The 22,834-nt window shown below is 46.9% G+C and overlaps 1 protein-coding gene across 1 annotated transcript; it reads right to left on the bottom strand.

The window, feature by feature from the left end:
• Positions 1-15,762: 15,762 nt before the first annotated feature.
• LOC147146645 (multidrug and toxin extrusion protein 1-like) lies at positions 15,763-17,420 on the bottom strand. Its single transcript, XM_086032830.1, has 5 exons — positions 17,278-17,420; positions 17,062-17,200; positions 16,869-16,966; positions 16,726-16,792; positions 15,763-15,995 (listed from the first exon to the last, which is right to left on the bottom strand). Exons 1-5 carry the CDS (start codon positions 17,317-17,319, stop codon positions 15,763-15,765), a joined length of 579 nt encoding a protein of 192 aa, XP_085888956.1. The 5' UTR covers positions 17,320-17,420.
• Positions 17,421-22,834: the final 5,414 nt, after the last annotated feature.

A 22,834-nucleotide genomic window follows, 5' to 3' on the forward strand; every position in this document is an offset into this window, starting at 1 on the left:
CGACCAAGTGTCCTTGCATCAACCAGGGCGAAACTTTCCAGTGTTTCCTCATGTAAATATGATTGTCCAGGTTTATTAAAACTTGTGTTTTTACGGGCTAAAAGACTGGATCTTATGTCATCGATTTTACTTCTGAAGTGGTCTGCAAAGTCCTCACAGAGAGCGTCTGTTGGTCTCTGTGGGGACTTATTAAAATCAGAACTAGTTCAAAGTTCAAAGGTGGAGAAGAGAACTATGGGGTTGTTTTTATTGACTGTAATGAGGTTTGAGAAATAGGAAGATCTTGCCAGTTTGACTGTTTTATTGTAGGATTTCAGTTGTTAGCATTAAATTTCATAGTGTACTGTAAGTTTGCTTTTTCTCCACCTCCTCTCCGCACTTCTGCATTTTCTCTTTGATGTTTTGATAGCATTGTTTCTCCACGGGGGTACAGTCTTTGTTTTTGTTGTTTTAATTAAAAGTGGAGCTACTGAATCTAATGATGATTTAAGATGTAGGTTAAAATTGTCAACAATAAGATCACAGGGTGCAGGTAAAATATCAGCAGGAGTGCTTTTTAAGATCTCGATAAAATTTGCAGCCACTTCAGAAGATAGGTAGCGTTTCTTCACTGTTCTCACCGGGACTGCTAGATGGTTAAAACTGGCGATGTTAAAATAGACACAGTAGTGGTCTGACACTGCCAAGTCAACAACAGAGGACACACCAGCAGACAAGCCATAGGTTATAACCAAATCCAGGGTGTGTCCTCTGTTGTGAGTTGGCTGCAAGACGTGCTGTTTAAAATCCAAGCAGTTTAAAAGGTTTAAAAAATCTCTGGATAGTGGGTCCGAGATGTTGTCCATGTGTATATTAAAATCGCCAGTTATTAAAATCCTGTTATAACTGGAATATAAAATGGATAAGAATTCTGAAAATTCTGTAATAAAAGAAGTGGAATGATGGGGAGGTCTATAAACGGTAATGCAGAGAATAGGGGGACTGCTAAAAACAAAGGCATGGTGTTCAAACGATAAATTGCTGCTAAAAATGATCTCCTTTGATAAAAGAGTATTAATAAAAATTGATGCAGTCCCGCCTCCTCTTTTGCCATCCCCTGTAGAAAATAAAAAGTTAAAATTCGGTGGGCAAGCCTCGGTGAGAGCAACTGGAGCATCTGTACCAAGGCATGTCTAAGACAAAAGTATACCATGTAAATTATTGTCTAAAATCAGGTCGTTTATGATAAAAGTTTTGTTTAAAAGGGAGCGCACGTTCAGCACGGCCAGATTAATTATTGTGCTGGACGTGCGCTCATGGTGGTATGAATGAGCAGTATTAACATATACTAGATTACCACTGTTAAAACCACGTTGTTTGTGTGTGCAAGGGAAGCGTCTGCCGGTGATGGTTTCAATGGGAAAGTTGTCCGATAGTGGTAATGATAATGAGGGCCTGCAGGGGGAGCTAGTGAGGGTGGTGGTACTGTGAGCAGCTGGTATTGGCCTGTAGGTGATGAGAGTGACATTGTCATTGCAGCGTTTATGAGTAGAAGAAGAAATATGATTGGTGAACAAGAGTCAGCTGGGAGTGGAATTGGTTACGACATGGTGGATGTTAGCGGCTAAAATCTTGCTACCGAGAGAGTTCGGATGAACACCATCCGGCTGGTAAAAAGACGGGCGATTCCAGAATAAGTTAAAATTGTCAATAAAAGCAAAGTCAAGGTGGCCACAAGTACGTAGGAGCCACGTGTTCAAGCTTAAAAGGCGGCTGAAGCGCTCGACTCCGCGAGACAATGCCGGCAAAATGCCACTCACCCAGACCGACAGACCACAGGTTCTTAACAAGGCAAAGAGGGCGTGGAAGTCTCTCTTCGTCTGCTCAGACTGTCAGCGTATTGTCTCGTTTGTCCCTACGTGAACGATGAGCAGGGTTATGGATGATGGCAGAGAGTCAAGAACACCCGGCAGGATGTTAACTATGTCCATGACTTTTGCTCCGGGAAAACAGCGGGTGATGGAGCCGGGATACTGAGTACGTCTAATGGTGCTGTCGCCAATTATAACGGTGGTCGGTGGGTGACGTGAGGAGGGAACGCCAAGGGACTCACCGCTGGCGGGAGATTCACGACCCCACTGTCCAGGATGGCTCCGCCGAGGCCGATTGATGACGGTGGATGACACCGGTGAGTGTCGCCGATGATGCTGGTGATGTCGACCACTCGTGTACCAGGACACCGCGTCCCGGAGCAGCCCGACGCGTGAGTGGACAGCCGGGTCACCGGCGGACCGGCCCAACATGGCGTCGGACGCAGCAGTCGGTGTCTCCGACTGCTGTAGTGCAGTGATGGGAACAGGAGACTCACTCGCCAGGGCGGCGAACCGATTCCGCAGGACCAGTTGGGGGCGGTGGGGTGGCTCCCCGGCACTCCGACCGCGGGACACCACCTCGACCCAGGTGTCACTCTGCAGCGGTGTCAAGCAGGATGGCCCGGGCAGGCAATCAGATCCCACCTTGCCGTGTCCGAGTGGCCAGCCGCCTCAGCCGTCATTGTCGCCGACAGGATTTCACGAGGGTGCCTCCTCATGACCACCGCGGAGAGTTCGGGGAAACGGGTCGCGAAGCAAGAGATGACCGATTCCTTCTCATGGAGCTCCTCTGAGAGACGACGAATATCCCTTCTTCGGTCAGAGATTGTTTTATTTGCCTTCTCCAGCAGGCCATTGTGTTCGTCGCTGTGGTCTGAAGGCATTTTAATACACTAGCACCAAGCTAGCCCCAAGCTAGCCTGTTTCCGTCGCAAGCTAGCAGTATGCTAGTCCGCGAGATCATACCCGTTGAATGGCGTAGCCGGTCAGGATTTTCCCGATAATCCTGCGGGTAAGTGGAATCTGACATGTGGCGCCCAACGTGGGGCACTTGATTGATTTATTACAGAATATCGGGATCAGTCAGAGCCCCAAAAGAACCCGGGTAAGCGTTTTGCTGAGTATTGGGCACGAAACTCGGAAAACGGTACCTGCTGATAAATTGTCATGTCAGACGACCCTGAGAAGCCACAAAGATAGTCTTTTTAAGGAATAGTGTTTCCTAGAGAAGGACTTTTCCCAGAGTGGGCCTATGGTGAGAAGGCAGAACTACTTTGTGTCATAGAAACGGTGACCAGTCCCCTATGAGAGTTCGCACTCTAGAGTGAGTGTGGAGAAGCCATTCAAAGTGAATGGGATTTCACTGCGACCTACTACTCTGGTCGGCGGTGAAGATACTGGAAGTGTATCTTTTTGAGCGTGCTGCAAAGCACTCGATAGCAAAGGGGGCTGAGTCGTGGGATTTGCATAACCCTGTGGGTGGCAAGAAGGAGGACCTTTAACTGGAACAAAACTAACGAGTAGCTGACAAGGAGTCAGAAATAGGAGAAATAGCAGAGGAGATTGTATCTGAAAGGCTTATACTGTAAATTAGGGATAATCCTCGGGAAACCTTTCTAATGATAAATTATTTTTGGGGTTATTTAGGTCTCCCTTTTTGGATGCGATTGCCCATCCTTTTCATAGGCTATAATAGATTCCCATTTTTAACCCATTTTCCCTATTCTTTACTATCATATGGCGTCGTACCCCCTGCAATTTATAACCCTTTTTCCTTAAATGCCAATGCCTTACCGTTAGCCGCAGAGGCCGGCATTCCCCTTTTTACCCATTCCCTTCCCTTTCTTTTTACCTAATTAACTAACTTAATTATTCTTTATAAAAGGATTTTTGATTTTTCTCATCTTAGACTTTTTGATTATTCTTTATAAAATGATTTTGCTTTTTCTCATCTTAGACTTTTTGACTATTCTTTATAAAAGAATTTTGATTTTTCTCAGCTTAGACTTTTTGATTATTCTTTATAAAAGAATTTTAGATTTTTCTCATCTTAGACTTTTTGATTAATCTTTATAAAAGAATTTTTGATTTTTCTCAGCTTAGACTTTTTGATTATTTATAAAAGGATTTTTGATTTTTCTCATCTTAGACATTTTGATTATTCTTTATGAAAGAATTTTTGATTTTTCTCAGCTTAGACTTTTTGATTATTCTTTATAAAAGAATTTTTTATTTTTCTCAGCTTAGACTTTTTTGATTATTCTTTATAAAAGGATTTTTGATTTTTCTCATCTTAGACTTTTTGATTAATCTTTATAAAAGAATTTTCGATTTTTCTCAGCTTGGACTTTTTGATTATTCTTTATAAAAGATTTTTTGATTTTTCTCATCTTAGACTTTTTGATTAATCTTTATAAAAGGATTTTTTATTTTTCTCATCTTAGACTATTTGGTTATTCCTTATAAAAGATTTTTTTTTTCTCTCAGTTTAGACTTTTTGATTAATCTTTATATAATAAATTTTTATTTTTCTCAGTTTAGGCTTTGATTAATTTTTGTAAAATAATTATAGATTTCCCCTTAATAAGACTTGTGAATTATTCCTTGGGTAAAGAAAAAATCTAACAAGGCGACCCTTCAAACGGAGAGCCGCAGAAAAGCGAAAGACTGCAATCTTACCAGCTAAAGGTAAGAGATCTACGTGACACTATAGTCCAAGGAGTGGCGATTAGTGTGCAGAGATTTCCAGTGCCCCCAGAAGGGAACATCCCACCGTTAGAAGAGGAGATTAGCAATAGAGGATAGGTAAAACACTCAAGGCTGATAGTCCTGTATAAGAAAGAGGCAACGCACGGAAAAATGAAGCTGAGTAACCAGGAGCTGTAGTATGTCCCTGCCCAGAGCGCAACGGGAGGCTTCGGAAATAGGCAGCTCTGCTCCTACAACTAATAGATAGCAAAGCGAGCTATAGAATGTGCTGGTATAGAACATTATTGTAAGGATGAGTGTGGCAACTGGAGAAGTAGACACATCTCCAGGCCTTGCTGTAGATGCTACTGCGGCAGCGGGGCCCACCCTAATACCTCCGAGACGATACGGAGTGTTGATAAGAGTTATAATGTATAGAGGGGGCCTCGAAAAGTGGCAGCCCGACGTAAGAAAAAGACTGGAGTCATGGTGTCCATCTATTAAACCAGATGGCCTCCAGGCGATAATAAGAAGGGCCATTGACAGAAGTGGTCAATTTGATGTAGAAGGGCCACAACAAACAGAAAAAATAACACTAATAATGGATCATTCTGAGCTAGAGTATAACCGTAGGGGAGCAGCCCAATGGTTTCACTGGAGGATAAATGTATTGCAAATGCATGATGTTGTCAAATTTGTAAACCCAGATTACAAATGGGATCCAGGTGTAAAATTGTTGGCTTCCATAACACAGATAGCGGGCAAAACGTTTGGTGGCAGTGATACAACGGCAGCATCAAGGTATCGGGAGCATCAGGAATTGCGTGACGAAATGAGAAACATAGCTATAAGACATAAAGAATGGACGGTACATCCAGTGTTCACGGAAGGTGAAGGAGAAAAAGAGTTTCCTGATATGGAAATAACATTGGAAAGCCCAGAAACACTCATACAAATGAGACAAGGTACTTTGCAGCAAATGTGTCCTCTCATTAGGACAGAACTGCTGCCACCCTTACCGACAGAAACGACAAAGAAATGTAACGTTGGGAACGGGATAATGATGTGTCACCACATAGGGAGTACTTGGGATATAACTGGGGATGCCCTAATAGTACTTACAGAGGAAATATTAAGACCCCATAACAAAAAGTTTCGCGCAGATTTGAGACTAACAGCGGAGAATGATTATAGGGTGGAAGTAGAAGACGAGCTAGAAGCTAGAGACTTATGTCCGGGAGAATGAACTCAGGTCGTGACAACTAGTGGCTCAAAGCTCGAAGTATTATATGATAATACACATCCCCGTACTTAAGTGGACAGAGGAAGCAGATCAAACCCAATATTTGGGAAAAATGACAAAACTATTAGAAACCGGGGTGGATAGAGCTATGGAGAAAGGAGCATAGAGGAGATTAATTAATGTAAATGGGATAAGATCTGGAAAAATGTTATGGAAAGTGGCTGAGTCTGTAGCAGTAGGTGCTTTTAAACTGCAAATTTCAACTCCAGTAACCTCAATAGCAGGGGCTGAATTTGTGGTGGTAATATCAAAAGAGCAGAGAGGAGAAAGGATTAATAGAGCGATGGAAGGCTTGTTGACTCAGATGATACAGATATCCCAAACCCAGCTGCAGATTCGACAACAACCTAGAGCTAAATCAAGAAAAACACCTCAACAAGCTCCCCCAACCGAGCCCCATCCTGTACCATCACCCAGAAAAAGACAGAGTGACGAAGGGCAAAATCCAGTTACACACGGTGTTGTGGTGGAAGATGGAGATCAAGCTGGGCCAAGTGGACTGCACCTGACAAGGCCCTCTCCACCCCAAGGAGAGCAGGACGAAGGAAGGAGTCCCAGGGTCACAGTTGTGACCTTCAGTCCAACCACATCTACGCCAAACAGAATGAACGACTCTAACCGAGCACTGCCCTCGGCATCAGAGGAAGACCCAAGACGACGGTCAACAGACACCAGAAACTTGGCAGAACCAACACCTTCACCACTAAGTCCCGAAGAGGAAAGTGATGATGGAAGCGGCTTAGAGGAAGAAGGTTGGAGGAGCACACCGTTCCCTGTCCTACCTGAAGCTGAAGCGGAGGAAGAGGAGCTGGAATCTGACATCAAACGCGGCCCTCACTGACCCTGAGGTCAGAAAAGACAAATAAAATAAAGGAAAAAAGAAGAAAACACAACCAGTGTTAAACATCTATCAAGCTTCAGAAAGACTGGCCAGGGATCCACAACTGGGGTACGCTGAAACCTGGGACTGAAGGAAAACCTTCATACCAGAAGCAGGACAGAAGGAATATCTGTACCCCATAGCCTGGCTAGAGAAACTGGATGAAAATGGATTTCGGTAGGCGCCAGCACTCTTCACCTGCACCAGTGAATATCCGGGGAACAGATGTTGAGAGAGTCTCAACTTACAAGTACCTGGGTGTTCATCTGAACAATAAACTGGACTGGTGCGACAACACAGACGCCCTCTATAGGAAGAGTCAGAGCAGACTCTTCCTACTCAGGAGACTGAGGTCTTTTGGGGTTCAGGGGACACTCCTCAGGAACTTTTATGACTCGGTCATCTTCCAGGGAGTGGTCACCTGGGCAGGCGGCGTCTCGGCCCGGGACAAACTGGTCGGGAGGGCCGGCTCTGTCCTGGGCTGCTCCCTGGACTCTGTGGACTCGGTGGGGGACAGGAGAATGTTGGCCAAGCTGTCATCAATGCTGGGCAACCCGGACCACCCCCTCCAGGGCACCCTAACAGCACTCCACAGCACCTTCAGTGACAGACTGTTACACCCTCGCTGTGCAAAGGAGAGATTCCGCCGTTCCTTCTTGCCTGCTGCTGTCAGACTCTTTAACAAGAACATTGTGTAGTCTCTACAAACTGGCGGTCATTAGTGCAATTGTGCAGTCCTGCACCTGAGCTCATATCGTGCAATACCCAATATTCCCCACTACTGTAATACCGTGCAATACTCAACATTCCCCACTACTGTTAGTCTAGTTTTATTTTTATCCAATGCTGTTCCTTACATTTCACTACAGTACTGCAGCACTGTCACTTAGAGTATTTTTTCCTCTGTACTATGTACAGGCCGAAATGAGTGTTCCTCATATTTTTTTATGTAGATGTAGGTTGGTGTGTATACACATGTGTATATACACATGTTACTGCGTATATCTACATAGGTTTGATTCTAAATGTTTGCCGTCAATGTTATACATTAATGGCCACATTATGCCGCCGCCCCTGTGTGACCTATATCTTTGCTACTGTAACAATGAAAATTTCCCCACTGTGGGATCAATAAAGGCATTCTTATCTTATCTTATCCTACTTATTTTTCTTCCTACTTACCATCGACAATGTTTGCCCTCTCTCCCTAGACTCCTGGTGCAAATTGAGGAATGTGGGCCTCTTCCTAGTCAAACTGATGTTGATCCTCTGCCTGGGCTATGTGGCGCTCTCTCTCCTCATTCGTCTCCTGGTTTGGCTCTGCCATGCCAAAGAAAACACGCAGCAGCAACAACAACTACAGAAGGTTAAGTCGGGCAACTGCAGCAAGCTGATGACAGACATTTGCAATGAACCGGAACCCTATGTAGCCCCGACTACTCAAAGATAGTGTTATTTTGATATCAAGTAAGTTGGACCAGATTGGATCAGGCTGCAATGGATGCCGAGTGGGCAACATTGAACACACATTATAGTACTATACGGTGTTTGTTCAAGTGATGTTGAGGTATATTTTAATATAGAATAATGCAGTTAGACTTCAGTTACGCCTGTGTTAAGTGAGAAGTGGGCACGCGTGAGATCTAAGGGATCAGCAGGACACTGGTCTGCTAAGGCGGAGACAGGATGTCATCAGGTAAGGGACATCTGGATAAGATCTCCTTTGTTTTTCCTGATTGAAGTTGAATAGTCTTAAGGTAATCAAACTTAGTGCTGCAGGAAGATGACATCGATGAAGTGAGCCGGGGCCAACGGTCAGTGTAGAAATCTCCATAGCGGCGCCTCCGAGGATGCGGTCAGCGCTCCAATCTTGTAGCAGTCAGTTGCTGTTGGATCGAAACAGCAACCTCCCATTTGGTCGCCATCGCCTAGTTCCCATGCCTGGGAAAAGGAGGCAGAAAAAGAATAGAAGCGGCAGTAGAGAGGGCCAAAACAAACAGTTCAACTGAATGCAGAATCGTACAAATAGGTCTTAAGTCGTGTTTTAAACATTTCTACTGAGGTGGTGCCTGTAATATCCGCGGTCAGGGCATTCCAAAGCATCGGTGCCCGAATAGAAAACGCTCTAGAGCCTGCGAACGTCTTTTTGGCTCTCGGGATCACTAAAAGGCCGGCCGGCATTTTGTGACCGAAGGTTTCGGATCGGAACATACGGTATCACTAAGTCGACGAGATAGGAAGGTGCCAAGCCGTGCAGTATTTTGTAGGTAAGTAGCAAAACCTTGAAATCGCATCTCAAGTGGACTGGGAGCCAATGCAAATTGGCTAATATCGGAGTAATATGATGGAACTTTCTCGTCCTTGTCAAGAGTCTTGCTGCGGCATTTTGGACTAACTGCAGACTTTTAATACTAGACATGGGAAGACCAGAGAGCAAAAACGTTACAATAATGGAGGCGTGACGTAACAAACTTTCTGCTTCGCTAATCGACAGAATTGGACGAATTTTACGGAGAATATTACGGAGATGGAAAAAAGCGGTACTAGTAATATTCTTCATGTGCATTTGAAAAGACAGAGTTGGGTCGAATCTGACACCAAGATTTTTTGTTGAATCCCTCTGGGTAAGAGTACATTTATCGAGCCTCAGAGTGGTGTTCATAAATAGGTGCCGATGACGAGCGGGGCCAATAATCAACATCACGGTTTTATCGGAGCTAAAACGCAAAAAATTGAGAGACATCCATTGTTTAATCTCGGCAAGGCACGCCTCTAAATTACAGCAATTGGCCGGGTTTGTTATCTCGAGCGGCATATCAAATTGGGTATCGTCAGCATAACAATGAAAACGAATGTTCTGTTTACGTTTAATATCACCAAGCGGAAGCATGTAGATGCTAAACAATAGGGGTCCAACTATGGATCCCTGCGGGACTCCAGATGTAACTTAACAAAACTCAGAAGTCGCATTGCCATGAATTACACGATGCGTCCTTTCTGAGAGGTAGGAATTAAACCAAGAAAGTGCTGAGCCTGAGATACCAACACATCCCTCAAGGCGTTGTAATAGTATGTTACGATCGACGGTGTCAAGAGCAGCACTAAGGTCAAATAAGAGTAGTATTGATGAGGTGTCGGAGCCCATAGCTAAGAGAAGACCATTAGTCACTTTAGCGAGTGCCGTCTCAGTAGAGTGATGGGCTTTAAATCCTGACTGAAGAATTTCAAATCGATTATTAGCGGCCATATCGTCACTAAGCTGTTGCACTACAACTTTTTCGAGAATTTTCGCACTAAACGGGAGATTTGAAACCGGCCTATAATTACTGAGGTTCTCCGGATCAAGGTTTGGTCGCCTAAGCGTCGTTAAGGTCGAATAACTGCGGTTTTAAAGGCTGCTGGTACAGTGGCCGAGGTGAGTGATAAGTTAATGATATTTAAAACGGTGGGTGCTAGCTAGGGTTGTCAACAGTTCTTTGATGAGTTTACCAGGAAGCGGGTCGAGCACGCGAGTTGTCTGTTTTGCCGCACCAACTAATTTGCTTAGGCTTTCAAGAGATACTATTTTAAAAAGAGATAGGGTTGTCCGACAGCTACCGGCCCTAATAACCCTGCTAACATCAGTATTTGCGGAATTCAACAGGGCTTTCGGAGCGGTGTCCTTAATCTCGTCCCGAATGCGCTCAACCTTCAGCGTAAAGAATTGCATGAAGTCCTGGGCTGAATGAGAGGAGCTATTGGAGGACGGCAGCTGTTGCGTTAGCATTGCCACTGTATCTATCAAATAAATATTTAGGATTGTTTTGATTTAGACCAAATTAATCTGGAAAAGTAATCAGTTTTGGCTAAGGCGAGAGCTTCTTTGTATATCAGTAAACTATCACACCATGCATGATAGAAGACCTCAAGTTTAGTCGCACGCCACTTGCGCTCCAGCTTCCTACATGATTGTTTAAGTGCACGGGTTTCCTCAGTAAACCGCGGAGTAGGCCATTTAGGACGAGTTTAATGTCTTAATGGTGCAACGGAGTCAAGCGCATTTAACAGAGCAGCATTAAAATCATTTGTGAGGTTGTCAATCGAACCAATATAGCTCGGAAACGAAGCAGTTGCCAGGGCCAGTAGCTCAGACAGCGCAGCGGTGGTTGCTCAAACAGCGCAGCGGTGGTTGCTCAGAGAGCGCAGAACAAATATTTCGGCTGCTAAAGCTTTGATTGTGGTCAGGGCGACGATAATGAGCCCGCGCTTCAAATTTGACAACGTAATGGTCAGACATAACAGTAGTATACGGTAACACCATTACATTTGAGCATGCTAAACCTCGGGTTAATACCAAATCTAAAGTGTTACCATTTTTATTGCTTTGTCGATTACCTGCGTGAAATCAAAGCTATCAATTATTGTCTGAAATGCCGCTGTAAGTGGTTCCGACGGGAGATTCATATTGTAATGCCCCTCGAAGTGGTCAAAGATGCACACAGTCGCTGATGCAGTCTGATCGTCGTTTTTAATCCCAGATCGTCACGGAAAAAAAGAACACATTCACACAAGAGCTGCTGGTGGCCACAACTCACGCCCATGCGCTCAATCATACCACCCGCTCTCTCTCCCAACTTCCCTCCTAAACTCCTTGTCCCCTCGCTATGACGTCACTCACTACCCATAGGCCCAGCCAGCACATGCACAAAACAATGAACAGATATTACACTGCCCTCCCCTTTATGAAACCCTCGCCCCCGAGGGGGTCAACAAAAAAAAGGAGCCGCTGTACAAGCAGTACAAGCCTCCAACAGTGCATCCGCCACCGTCTCCGCCTCCTGATCTGGCAGTGCGTATGCCTCGGGCCACTTTGTGAAATAGTCCACCGCACACAGCACGTAACGGTTCCCTCTGTCCGTCACGGGAAAAGGACCCATAATGTCCACAGCAACCCGCTCCATGGGCGCCCCAACTCTGTTGTTGAAGCGGTTCATGCGATTGGTCTTGAGGGCCCTTGTAGGCCGCACACTCGTCACACCGCCGGCAAAAGTCCTCCACGTCCCGTCGATGCTGGCCCCAGTAAAACCCTTGTCGAAGCCGTCTGAGTGTCTTTGTGACGCCAAAGTGTCCGGTACCCGTGCCCCCGTGGCATGCTCTCAGTACCGACTCTCTAAGAGCTCTGGGCACCACCACCTGCCACCTCTCCTCTCCGGTCGCTGGATCCTTCCACGCACGCTGCAGCACGCCATCCCATCCTTCATGCGTAAGACAGCAAACTTGCTCCAAAGGCCTTTGGCGCCAACAGAGAGTCCCATCACTCCTTCCCAGGGTGGCCTCCTGCCACTCTGGACCCACTGTCGCACAGGGTTGAGATCACGATCCTCTTCCTGCTTGACAGCCCACTCTGCAATGTCCACAGCCTCCAGGATGCAGCACGATGGTCCAGCAGCAGTCGCCTCCCCACACAGCTCCAACTCCCTGGCATCCCGGTGGTCGCAGTAGCCGCAGCCGCCTACAGCACATGGACGCCGGGAAAGGGCATCAGCATTGACCTGCTGAGCTCCAGCCTGATGGTACCACAGTAAAGTGGAACGCCTGCAGCTCCTCTAGCCACCGTGCCACTTGGCCTTCTGGTTCCCTGAACGACATAAACCACTGCAGCGCAGCATGATCCGTCCTGATGGTGAACGGAACGCCACATAGGTAGTACTTGAAATGACGCGCAGCCAAAACAACTGCCAGCAGTTCACGTCTGGTGACGCAGTATCGTCGTTCACTCTTATTGAAAATGCGGCTGAAGTAGGCCACCGCTCGTTCACCTTCCGGCCCCACCTGTGACAACACCGCCCCCATGCCGACATTGCTAGCGTCCGTATCCAGCACAAAAGACAAGGCTGGATCAGGTGGACAGGAGCATTGATGAGGGCATTTTTCAGGCTGGAAAATGCCTCCTGACAGTCCGGCGTCCACAAAAAGGGTTGGTTGTCCTGAAGAAGCCGGAACAAGGGCGCCCCGATGCAAGAAAATCCTCTCACGAACCGTCTGTAATATGAGGAAAGCCCCAAAAAACTCTTAAGCTGCTTCTGATCTTTTGGGGCTGGCCAGTCTTTGATGGCGCTGACCTTCTCCTCCAGTGTGCTGATGCCGTCTCCATTCACTCGGTGACCCAGGAACTCCACCTCTCGCCGCATAAAGTGGCACTTTTCTGGGTGCAGTTTCAGTCCAGCCGCAGCAATTCTACCCAGCACTAGCCTTAGAGACTCCAACGCAGTCTGGAAGGACTCACCGTGGACGAGGACATCGTCCAAATACACCAAGCATTCTTGCCGCGGAATGTTCAAGAGCACTGTGTCCATCAAGCGCTCGAACGTTCCTGGTGCATTGCAGAGTCCAAAACTCATTACTTTAAACTGCCAGTGTCCTCGGGGGGTGCAGAACGCTGTCTTAGGTCTGGACTCAGCGGTGAGGGGGACCTGCCATAGGCACTGCGCAGGTCGTGCGATGAGAACCACGCAGACCCAGAGACCAGATCCAACGTTTCATCTATCCGCGGGAGCGGGCAGCAGTCCTTCCTTGTCACTTTATTGAGCGGCCTGTAGTCCACACAGAACCATGGTCTGGTACTTTTCTTTCTGGGAACCATGACCACGCCAGACGCCCACGGGCTGTCGGAAGGCTCTATAATTCCCGCCTCGAGCATGGCACGGACCTCCTGATCCGCAGCCTCCTGCTGGGCCAAAGGCAGGCGTCGGGCCGCACCTTAACTGGTCGCGCGTCCCCGGTGTCGATGTGGTGCTCAACCAAGTGAGTGAGGCCCACCTCGTTCTCACTGAGGGCAAAAATGCTCTCAAAGTCCCACAGCACCTGCCACAGCTGCTCCCGCTGCTCGACATCCAAGCCATCACAGTTCTTTTCCCAGATGAACCGTATCGCCTCTGCCCGGTTCTCTGCTCGGCGACCTGGGGTTACATTCCCTGGCATGGCTGGGCTGGCCGTCACTGCCCCCCCACCCCAAGGGTCGTCCGTCACAGGGCGAGCGAACTCTACCCGATCTACTGTCGGTCGCCACTCAAGCTGAGTGAGTCATCGACAAACCCCCCAAAACAAACACAAATGTCCCTCTGCCTCTCATGGGGGCCGTTTCACCGGTCACTGTCCTCAGTTTTGTAAAGGTCGATTCTAAGACGGTTCCCACTGGAACAACGTCAGGCCTCACAATCGTGGCTGAGGACCCAGTGTCCACCAGGGCTGTGCAAGAAGTGTCCCCAATCTGCACGCGAACATGACTGGGGTCCTCCACGTCTGTCCATCCCACCGTTACAACGGTCTCCTCCTGGACATGGGGGTCCCTGCTCATAGCGCCAGCACATGCAGGTTGCACCTCCCGGTTAACGACTGGAGGGGTCGGTGTCATCCGGGCTACACGGACCCTTTTTCGTTTCCCTGCTGATTTAGCATCTTTGGGCAGCGCCGCAGAAGGTGACCTGGCTGTCCACACCCCCAGCAGACAACAGGGCGTGCACGCCGGCCACTTCCATCCTCATGCTGTGCTGAGCGAGTATTAATGGCACACACCAGCTCCTCCACCCATGCCGGTCTGCGCTCCTTCCCTTCCGGGAACGACGTTGCCGAAACGGGACAGTTTGGTGTTTGCAGCGCCCCCTTGGCTGCAATCTCCCTCTCCGTGGCGAGAGCAAGCGCGTCTCCCAGGGCTGCTGGGTGAGCAAGCTGGACATGCAGCCGCAGCTCATCTGGTCTGAGGGCTTGGATGAACTGATCACGTATCGGTTCATTTTGTATCTCATTTGGCATTCCAGCATACGCGCGCCGACCCAGGCTCTCGATCTCATGCGTGAGATAACGGAGCGGCTCCCCCGGATGTCGATCACGGTGCTTGAACTCACAGCGCAGGGAGTCTCTCAAATTAAACTCCCCAAAGCGCCTCTGCAAAGCACCCACCAGCGCGCTGTAATCGAGTCTCTCTTCGGGGCTCAGCAGCAGCAGACAGGATGTGGCATCCTCCGTCAGCGAAAGCGCCAACTGCACCGCTTTCGTCTTCTTCGGCCAATCCGCGGCATCAGCCACCAACTCAAACTGTGCTCTATAAGCCTCCCAACTACCCTTTCCGGAGAATTTAAGTGCCTTCATAGCGGGCCACGCGAGGCCCAGAGCACCGCCATGCACGTTCACATTCTCGTCCGCGGCGGCAGCTGTTGCTCCGTCATAGCGTAACCCCGTTTTAGCAGGCTCACGCTCATCTTGGCGCGGAACAGCAGCGTTATGGCGGCCGCACTCGGTGCAACTTGACTCAGGCATATCAATCACGCACGGCATGGCTTCTTCTTTCACCTTTCGTCGAATAAGGGGATCGCCGAACATCCTCAGAGCCGAGCGTGCGACGAGTGAATCCGAAACTTCTGACACCAAATGTAATGCCCCTCGAAGTGGTCAACGATGCACACAGTCGCTGATGCAGTCTGATCGTCGTTTTTAATCCCAGATCGTCACGGAAAAAAAGAACACATTCACACAAGAGCTGCTGGTGGCCGCAACTCACGCCCATGCGCTCAATCATACCACCCGCTCTCTCTCCCAACTTTCCTCCTAAACTCCTTGTCCCCTCGCTATGACGTCACTCACTACCCATAGGCCCAGCCAGCACATGCACAAAACAATGAACAGATATTACAATATGAATGTTAAAGTCACCCATAATCACTGTATTATCTGCATGAGTTACCAAATCGCGGCCGAGACTGATGGAATCGGCGATCCGCTGCTTCCAAAAAATCTTCAGAGTAGTCACATGAATGGAGCAGCCGGCCGGTTTCTTCCTCGCTCCAAAAGTGACAGTAAAAAGAATTGCAAATACGCATGAGCATTCCAATTTTAGAAAGAATGTCTTTTTATTTGCTTAGTACTGCTGTGTGATTTGCAGTCAACGCATTTTCACAAAGGCCAGATTCTTGGATGTCAATGAAAGGAGCCAAGAGTCACAGTTGACCAGGCACAGCGATGGTTGTCTGAGCGGTGGTTGTCTGAAAGTGCTCCAAAAGTACAGTTCAGTACGGTGGAGTCGTGTCAACAAAGAAGTGGCTGGTAACGCCTCCAGCCACTAAAATGGCAACCATGACAAGCAAAACCAAGCCACGCCGTAAAAGCAGCTGTTTGAGTGTCAGGTCATCGCCGTCTCCGGTGCTTGCGGCTTCATGCTGGTCAGGAATCTGCCGGACCTCTGCATCGCTCTCGCACCTTGGTACAGGGGCAGGAGCCACGGCCTGGTTGGTGTTTGAGTCTACAAATGAAATAAATAATAAATGCAAACTTTAGTTATACTAAGCACTGGATGGCCAAATAATCTCACATGACATTTTTGACACAGACGCATCAGCTACCACTCTTGCTTTTCCAAGTACAGAACGTGTTGTCGTGCACATGACGGCGAATTTGACTTGTTATGTTTTGGGCCCGTTATGTCCTGTAACACTAATAACATGTTTTGTCACACTTTTTACAAACATATTTCTATCTCTACATGATGTGTAGGAACTAGGTTTGCCAAGTTTGTCTCCTTCGGTTACACGTAGCCGAAATAGGACATGCAGTGAAACACGGCAACCTCCAGTCAGGAATATGTCATATAATTAGCAATTACTAGACCTAGGATTATATTTTTAAAAATGTCTGTGGATGTGATTCAAGACATTTGTTTGCATAGTGGTGAAATGAACAGTGTTTTTTTTTTGACTCCACACCAGAGGGCGCAACCTTTTAGTTGCGCCCTCTGGTGTGGACTCAATGTAACAACAAGCCCCAGTCTCCCTTATTTTGCGCATTTCATTTTTAAATAGACCGCCCAGTTACTTGGTTGCTGTGTGTTGTTTGACTGACATCTGTTATCAGAAACGGAGAAAGATAAATATGTATTTGGGATTTACAGTACCTGGTTAATTTGCACGTTTAAGTCAAGATCATTGCGTAATTGTTACACTGTGACACCGTCGTTATTGTACACCCGGACTTGCCTGGCTCGCAGACTTGCATCTCCAGCATGCCTTCAACTGGGACCTGAACCGCTGCTCTCCTTTGAGCCTGAGCAGAGATGTTCAAATGGAAATCACTTCAATTGCATGTCATATTTGTGATTCAGGGAACTCAATTCACACACCTCTTCAGCAGCCTTTGTCCAGTCACAAAGACAGAACAAATACACGAGGAGGCAAAAAGCCTGCAATACCACAGCGATGGAATAGCCAATCCAAAGTCCTGTTCAAGAAACAACAGAATCTCATGTGTCATATTGGCATGATGGCAGAACACAGAAGTCCATGTCCATGTCCATGATAATATTTTCTTCTTACCTAGGAGGCCCCATGTTTCCTGGAACATCAACAATAAAGGCACACCAATGGGGGAGCCAACCACGTAGTGTCCAACCAGAGAAGGCAGAGCACAGACGTTGCGTTTTCCGACTGCTCGGAGGACACCTCCACTCACCACCTTGGTGATAATTGCAGGGAGGATGTTAACATTTCTCATGTCCCCATTTTAATGTCAGGAGTGATGAATTTTCTCACCACAAGAGCATGACCAATATGCACCACCCAAAACAACCACATGGCAGTAGCGGTCTTGCTCACAACGTCTCTGAAGAAAAAAAAGATAAAGTCAGGGGGGGTGTTGTAGAGTGAGCTCTACAACTAGGTTAGGAAGCAGGAACCTTTGTTCAGCCTTGTTTTCCTCCCGGTCCGGGTTTTGGTCAGGAACGTGTGGGGCTGTGTGTGTGGGGGGGGACATGATACAATACCTCGCCCCGGCGTACCTCGCTGAGCACCTCCACTCCTACGCACGCACCTACTGGCAGCCTCAGGTCTGCCGACCAGGCGCCGCTCGAGGGCCCGAGGACCAAGCGGAGCCTCAGAGGGGATCGAGCCTTTTCTGTTGCTGGACCTTACCTCTGGAATGACCTCCCATTGGTTGTTAGGCAAGCCCCCTCCCTGTCCATTTTTGAAACCCGGTTGAAGATAAATTTCCTTTCTCGGGCCTTGATCAGACCTGACACTTTCGGCTCCTTTCCGGTGTCAATTGTATATAGTGTTTTATTTCAATGTATTGGCTTTATCATTTATATTATTTGTATCTATATTTATTAATACATGTATGCTATTATTTTTGTTCTATTTACTGTATTGTTGTAAAGTAATGCGCTATATCAATAAAATTGTATTGTATTGTATAATACAACGTTCATTGTTGAGCCAGAGAAAATGGAACACAGTTTCATTCATCAACAGATCCTCTCTGATGTGGCACACTGAGGGCTTGTAAATTGTTACAGGAAGTGGTCGGGGTACTTCACGTACAAAGTTCTAGCAATACTGAAGCCGCACACTTCACGGCGCGCGTTGCGGCGCTCCTTATGAATAATTGTAGCGAGTGAACTAAGCTCTCCCTTGTGGCTCTTGGTTTGTTGCTTGGGTATGGGTGTGGCCGTGATGTCTTTACAGATGAGCAAAGGGAAAAAGGAATATTGCAGACAAAAGGGCAAGTGGGACAAAGAAGCTTGAATGTTGCTTCAAGGGAGGCGGTCAGTGTGTGGAATGGGCGAGCGTGAGTCGTGGCCCGGAGCAGCTCTTGAATGAATGTGCAATCAATAAAGTGACTGAAGCGCATCAGTGACCGTGCCATCCTCAAACCAAAGACAAGGGCGTTACAAGATGAAATGAAGGTACAGTAACTCACGGGTCTGTGTTGAACATTTTGCCGATTGAATTCTTGGATACGGTGATGCCAAGTCCAACTAAACAGGCCACCCCGGCTGCAAGGGCAAAGAGACACAGTGAATCGAAACTGCATAGAAAAGTTACCATCGTGTTGCATGAAAGGTTGCGCATCCCACCCACAACTAAAAACACTTTCAAGATGAATTACTAACATACACCAAATTCCCCAAAGACGGCCAATTATTGACGTCATTTTACAGCATAACTCTTGCCGTGGGCCTGGCCTCCTCCTGCCCATCATACCGCTGTGTCAATGGCAAGTTCTCTTTTGGTTACAATGACGGCCATTGGGCCGGATAGGTCGGCTGTGAGCTGCCTTGCCCTTGCGCCCGCCGGTGAGTGTTTGCTTCCACTAGTGGAAAACAAGCAAGCGCCCTGGACAATGAGAGCATTTCCGGGGTCAATGGGGCTAGAGCCATCCACAGAGGCCTCTCCCCCCGCCTCGAACCTTGCGAACTCTGCCAATATGCATTTACCACAGTTACCCATCGATAGTGAAGTCCCTTACTTGCCGTGAGGAGACCAACGTTGCGAGACAGCTTGGCTTGCTCAATGTTTCCTGCACAAAGAGCATTCCCTACCGCAACACTAACTGCGGCAGCCATTCCAGCGGGGATCTGAAAAAGTCAAATGGACAGAATCACTTTTGAGTCATTCAGAATTCCATGAAATTAGATCATTTAGATCAGGGTGGCCAACAACGCTCACAAGACGCATGTGACTCTTTGGCAGCCCCACCGTGGTTTGCTTGCAACTCATGTGTCAGTCAGTCAGTCAGTTTATTCATTTTAGTGAAGCCTGGTTTTATGTGCGCAGCCACCCTGGAAATGGGAGTTGGCATATATCAATCAGGAAAAGGGCCGAGTATGCCCGTACCCTCTATTTTTGGGCACTTGACATGGCGTAAATTGCGTTAGCCCGCTCTCTTCTCGACTTACCATTGTTCTCAGTGGCTCAAATGTTCCACTTTGGAACATGCACCACATCTTTACCATAACCAATTTTTACAATGGTATTGACGTTAAAGGTTCATGCAACACTGTCACACTTATGGTGCTGGTCGAGTTGGCCACCACTGAAGTTCATGAATTCAACTTTGCACTTGAGTTACCCGTAGAGCCACAGAGGTCAGCTGGTTAATGACAGAATGGGCTCCCAGCACAACTTGGCTAATGCTGCCAGCAAAGAATCCGCCGATTACAAAAGCCCACGTGTCAAGACCACGCAGGAGCCAGCTCGGCAGGGCCAGCTTCACGAGGGCTTCCCACTCCCGTAGACAGTCGCGGGACCAGCCTGCGGGGCACAAATTCAAAACATCGACAAATGTGTGTTTTGCGCTGATACACCATATTGCATTATGTCAGGGACGGGCACCTCGCGGGCCGCATGTGGCGCTCACCCACACTCTGAGCGGCGCCTGGAGTAGAATTTGTTCAAAGAGTGTCTTGAGGGAAATTCCAAACATGTTTCCTCTAACCCTGCATAATTGTGGTTCCACACCCACTGTTTTTCACCTATTTGCAGATTTCTTTCCCCCATTTATTAATAAGACAAAACAAACATTTTTTTTGTTTTGTTTTTGTTATTGGGTAACTGTGTGATCTCTTGGGATTTTTGGGGCATCCAATTCCTGTTTTTCCTAGAAAACATTTTGAAGGTTTATCACGGTTTTTAAAATCATCTCTGAGAGTTCACAATTCCACCCCCAATTTACCCAGTGCATTTTAATGGCCGCCAGTGGCTTTGCTGTATAGTTACAGATCACAATCAGTTGAGTTAAAACATCACAAACTCGACTTTCACGATGAACGTCTGCAGCAGTAACCAACTATGAATGAATACTGCAACGGGCATGGAACACGACTTCAAAAGAAACTGATCATCCACTCATCATCATGTTTAAGTTTAGTGAGAAAGCAACTGACCTCCTCATGTGGCTCTGTGCAAACCCCTCCAGCAAATATAGGCCAGTAAGGCGCCGAAAAAAAACATACTGTGAGGTTGCATTAGCTGCAGCAGACCAACTGGAACAAACACAAACAAGGAATGTTTTAAACACAGCAAAAAATAATCATTACAAAAAGAAGAAGAAGAAGAAGAAGAAGAATCTAGAAAGTAGTTTGTCTGATTTAAACTTTCTCTCTTTGTCAGGTAACTAGAAATGTCTTCAAAGACTGTTTTTTATCATATACAGTAGAGACTAGGTAACTATGACAGGAAACGGTGTGTTGTCTGCACAAAGTACAGTCGTCACAAATGATTAAGAAGAGGGAAATCAGTTCAATATTGGGATCCATTGCGGACAGCAGCACTGAAAATGTCAAAACCAAAATGACTCAAATTAGGCAAGTAGAAAGTACATTGCATTGTGGGAGCTATTGCGATAGCGTGAAGAATGAGGAAAAACATATTTGCGTTTTGACAGTATTAATTGAATATAAGCAGACTAATACCAGGTCTATCTTCACTGCACTGACACGGTCTTTGTTTTTCAAACTAAAAGAAGAAATTCTATTAAAATGGGAAACTCTGGGAAACTTACAACACTCCCCAACCGAAATGCAGGACAAAGACAACATTCAAAAGTGCATTTAGGATGTTTGCCATTACGCCGAATAGGAGCTGAGGCCCCGAAATTCCCTGCAAAAACAAACAAACAAAAATCCACACTTTTATTCGCATATTTGTATGTTATTAACTTTTGTATCGACGACGTTGCATTGCTACTGAGCACCTTGTTGCAAAGATATTTTCCCAGCAGCTGGGACATAAATACCGCCTGAAGGGGGAAATCATAATCTTACATGACAGAAGCAACTGATGTGTGCACATACTCGTAACTCATGGACACTGAGGCAAATGTGAACTCACCGGGAGAGCAGCCATGAAGCCGTGCACATACACTTGTGCCAGCCTACGAAGCACAAAAGTAGCCATGTGGAATTGTGGTAAGGACACATGTGCACATTATAATACATGCAGTAGATCGCATGCGTTATCATATCATGGTAACGTGTCGGGAGTTATGCAACGCCACTGTATCTCGGTTTCGAAATTCTCACCATAACGCAGCAATACTGCTATGTGGGGATGTGACGGTATCAAAACGCCGCCAGTGAAATATGAAATGTCCAATCATCTGAGAGGTTCAGCACTCCCCTCTAGTGTCAACGTCAGCTAAAGCGCTGTGTGCACCTTGGCCTCTAAAAGGGGACATTATTGTGGTGCTGGTGCTGGTGCATGCATGGAGATGCGTTAGATAAAAAGACCGAAAGAAGTACGTCACCATTCAGCTTTATCAATATACCTACATTTTCACAGAGCAGGAAGAATATAAGTTAAGAGTTGTAACTTGTTATATTGTCGGTCTCTCCCGTGAATTCGAATGCTAATTCTTGATGGCTCGTCAAAAGGGACTTCTGTTCATGGTTAGCATGAAGATGGCGATTTCGGGAACGAGGCTCAAATAAATGGTAAATGGACTGTCACTTGTAAATGCTATATGACATATGCACATTTTTTGATTTTTGTTTTTTCTTGACTTTTTGGCCAAAATCATCAATATTAAAACAATAAAAGCCTTGAACTACTTCAGTTGGTGTGCGATGAATCTAAAATATATGAACGTTTCATTTTGATCATTACATTATGGAAAATGATGACCTCAAATCACGATATGCTCATTTTTTGAGAAGGACCTGTAGCGGACAATGAACGTAGCCACAGCCAACCCCGTCCCGTCCACCAGCAACCAAGTCCCTCCTGAGTGTTTGCTGGTGAACACACCTGAAAGTAATTGACTCATTTGGTTAGTCTCCCCTGCTCTGATTGGGTGGCTGTATCGGTGACCATGAAGGCCACCACCAATCAGGGCAGAGCAGGGTGAGAGCACTCACACAACGACTTAAGATAAGATAAGATAAGAATGCCTTTATTGATCCCACAGTGGGGACTTAAACGGTTGGGTTTTTTTTTGTAAGTACTACCGTTCATGAGGGCACTACCTGAGACATGAGGGTATCACAAGCCAATGACAAGCCAGTTCCAATGGCAATACCAGCCGCATTGAGCACCTGCAATTAAAGAAGCATTGTTAACGGAAGACATAGATTGAGCACAATGCCGATATGGTGCCTTAATACGCGCTTTCACGACAGTCGTTTTGACAGTGGACATTTTAGCCCACAGTGGGTTGAGGATGTCATTCACCCCCAATGCCTGTCTAAAAAAGCACATTTGTGACGTGGTTGCAGTTGAGTTTTCTGTCTGCATGTGACGCGGTACCGGCAAAGTACGTTCTCGACGCCGGTTGGCAGACTCCGGCCGATTGGGACCACCTGGTCTGCTCTGC

Source organism: Filicampus tigris, chromosome 6 (assembly GCF_054856515.1).
Source record: "Filicampus tigris isolate MCC_2025a chromosome 6, RoL_Ftig_1.0, whole genome shotgun sequence".
Taxonomy (NCBI): Eukaryota; Metazoa; Chordata; class Actinopteri; order Syngnathiformes; family Syngnathidae; genus Filicampus; species Filicampus tigris.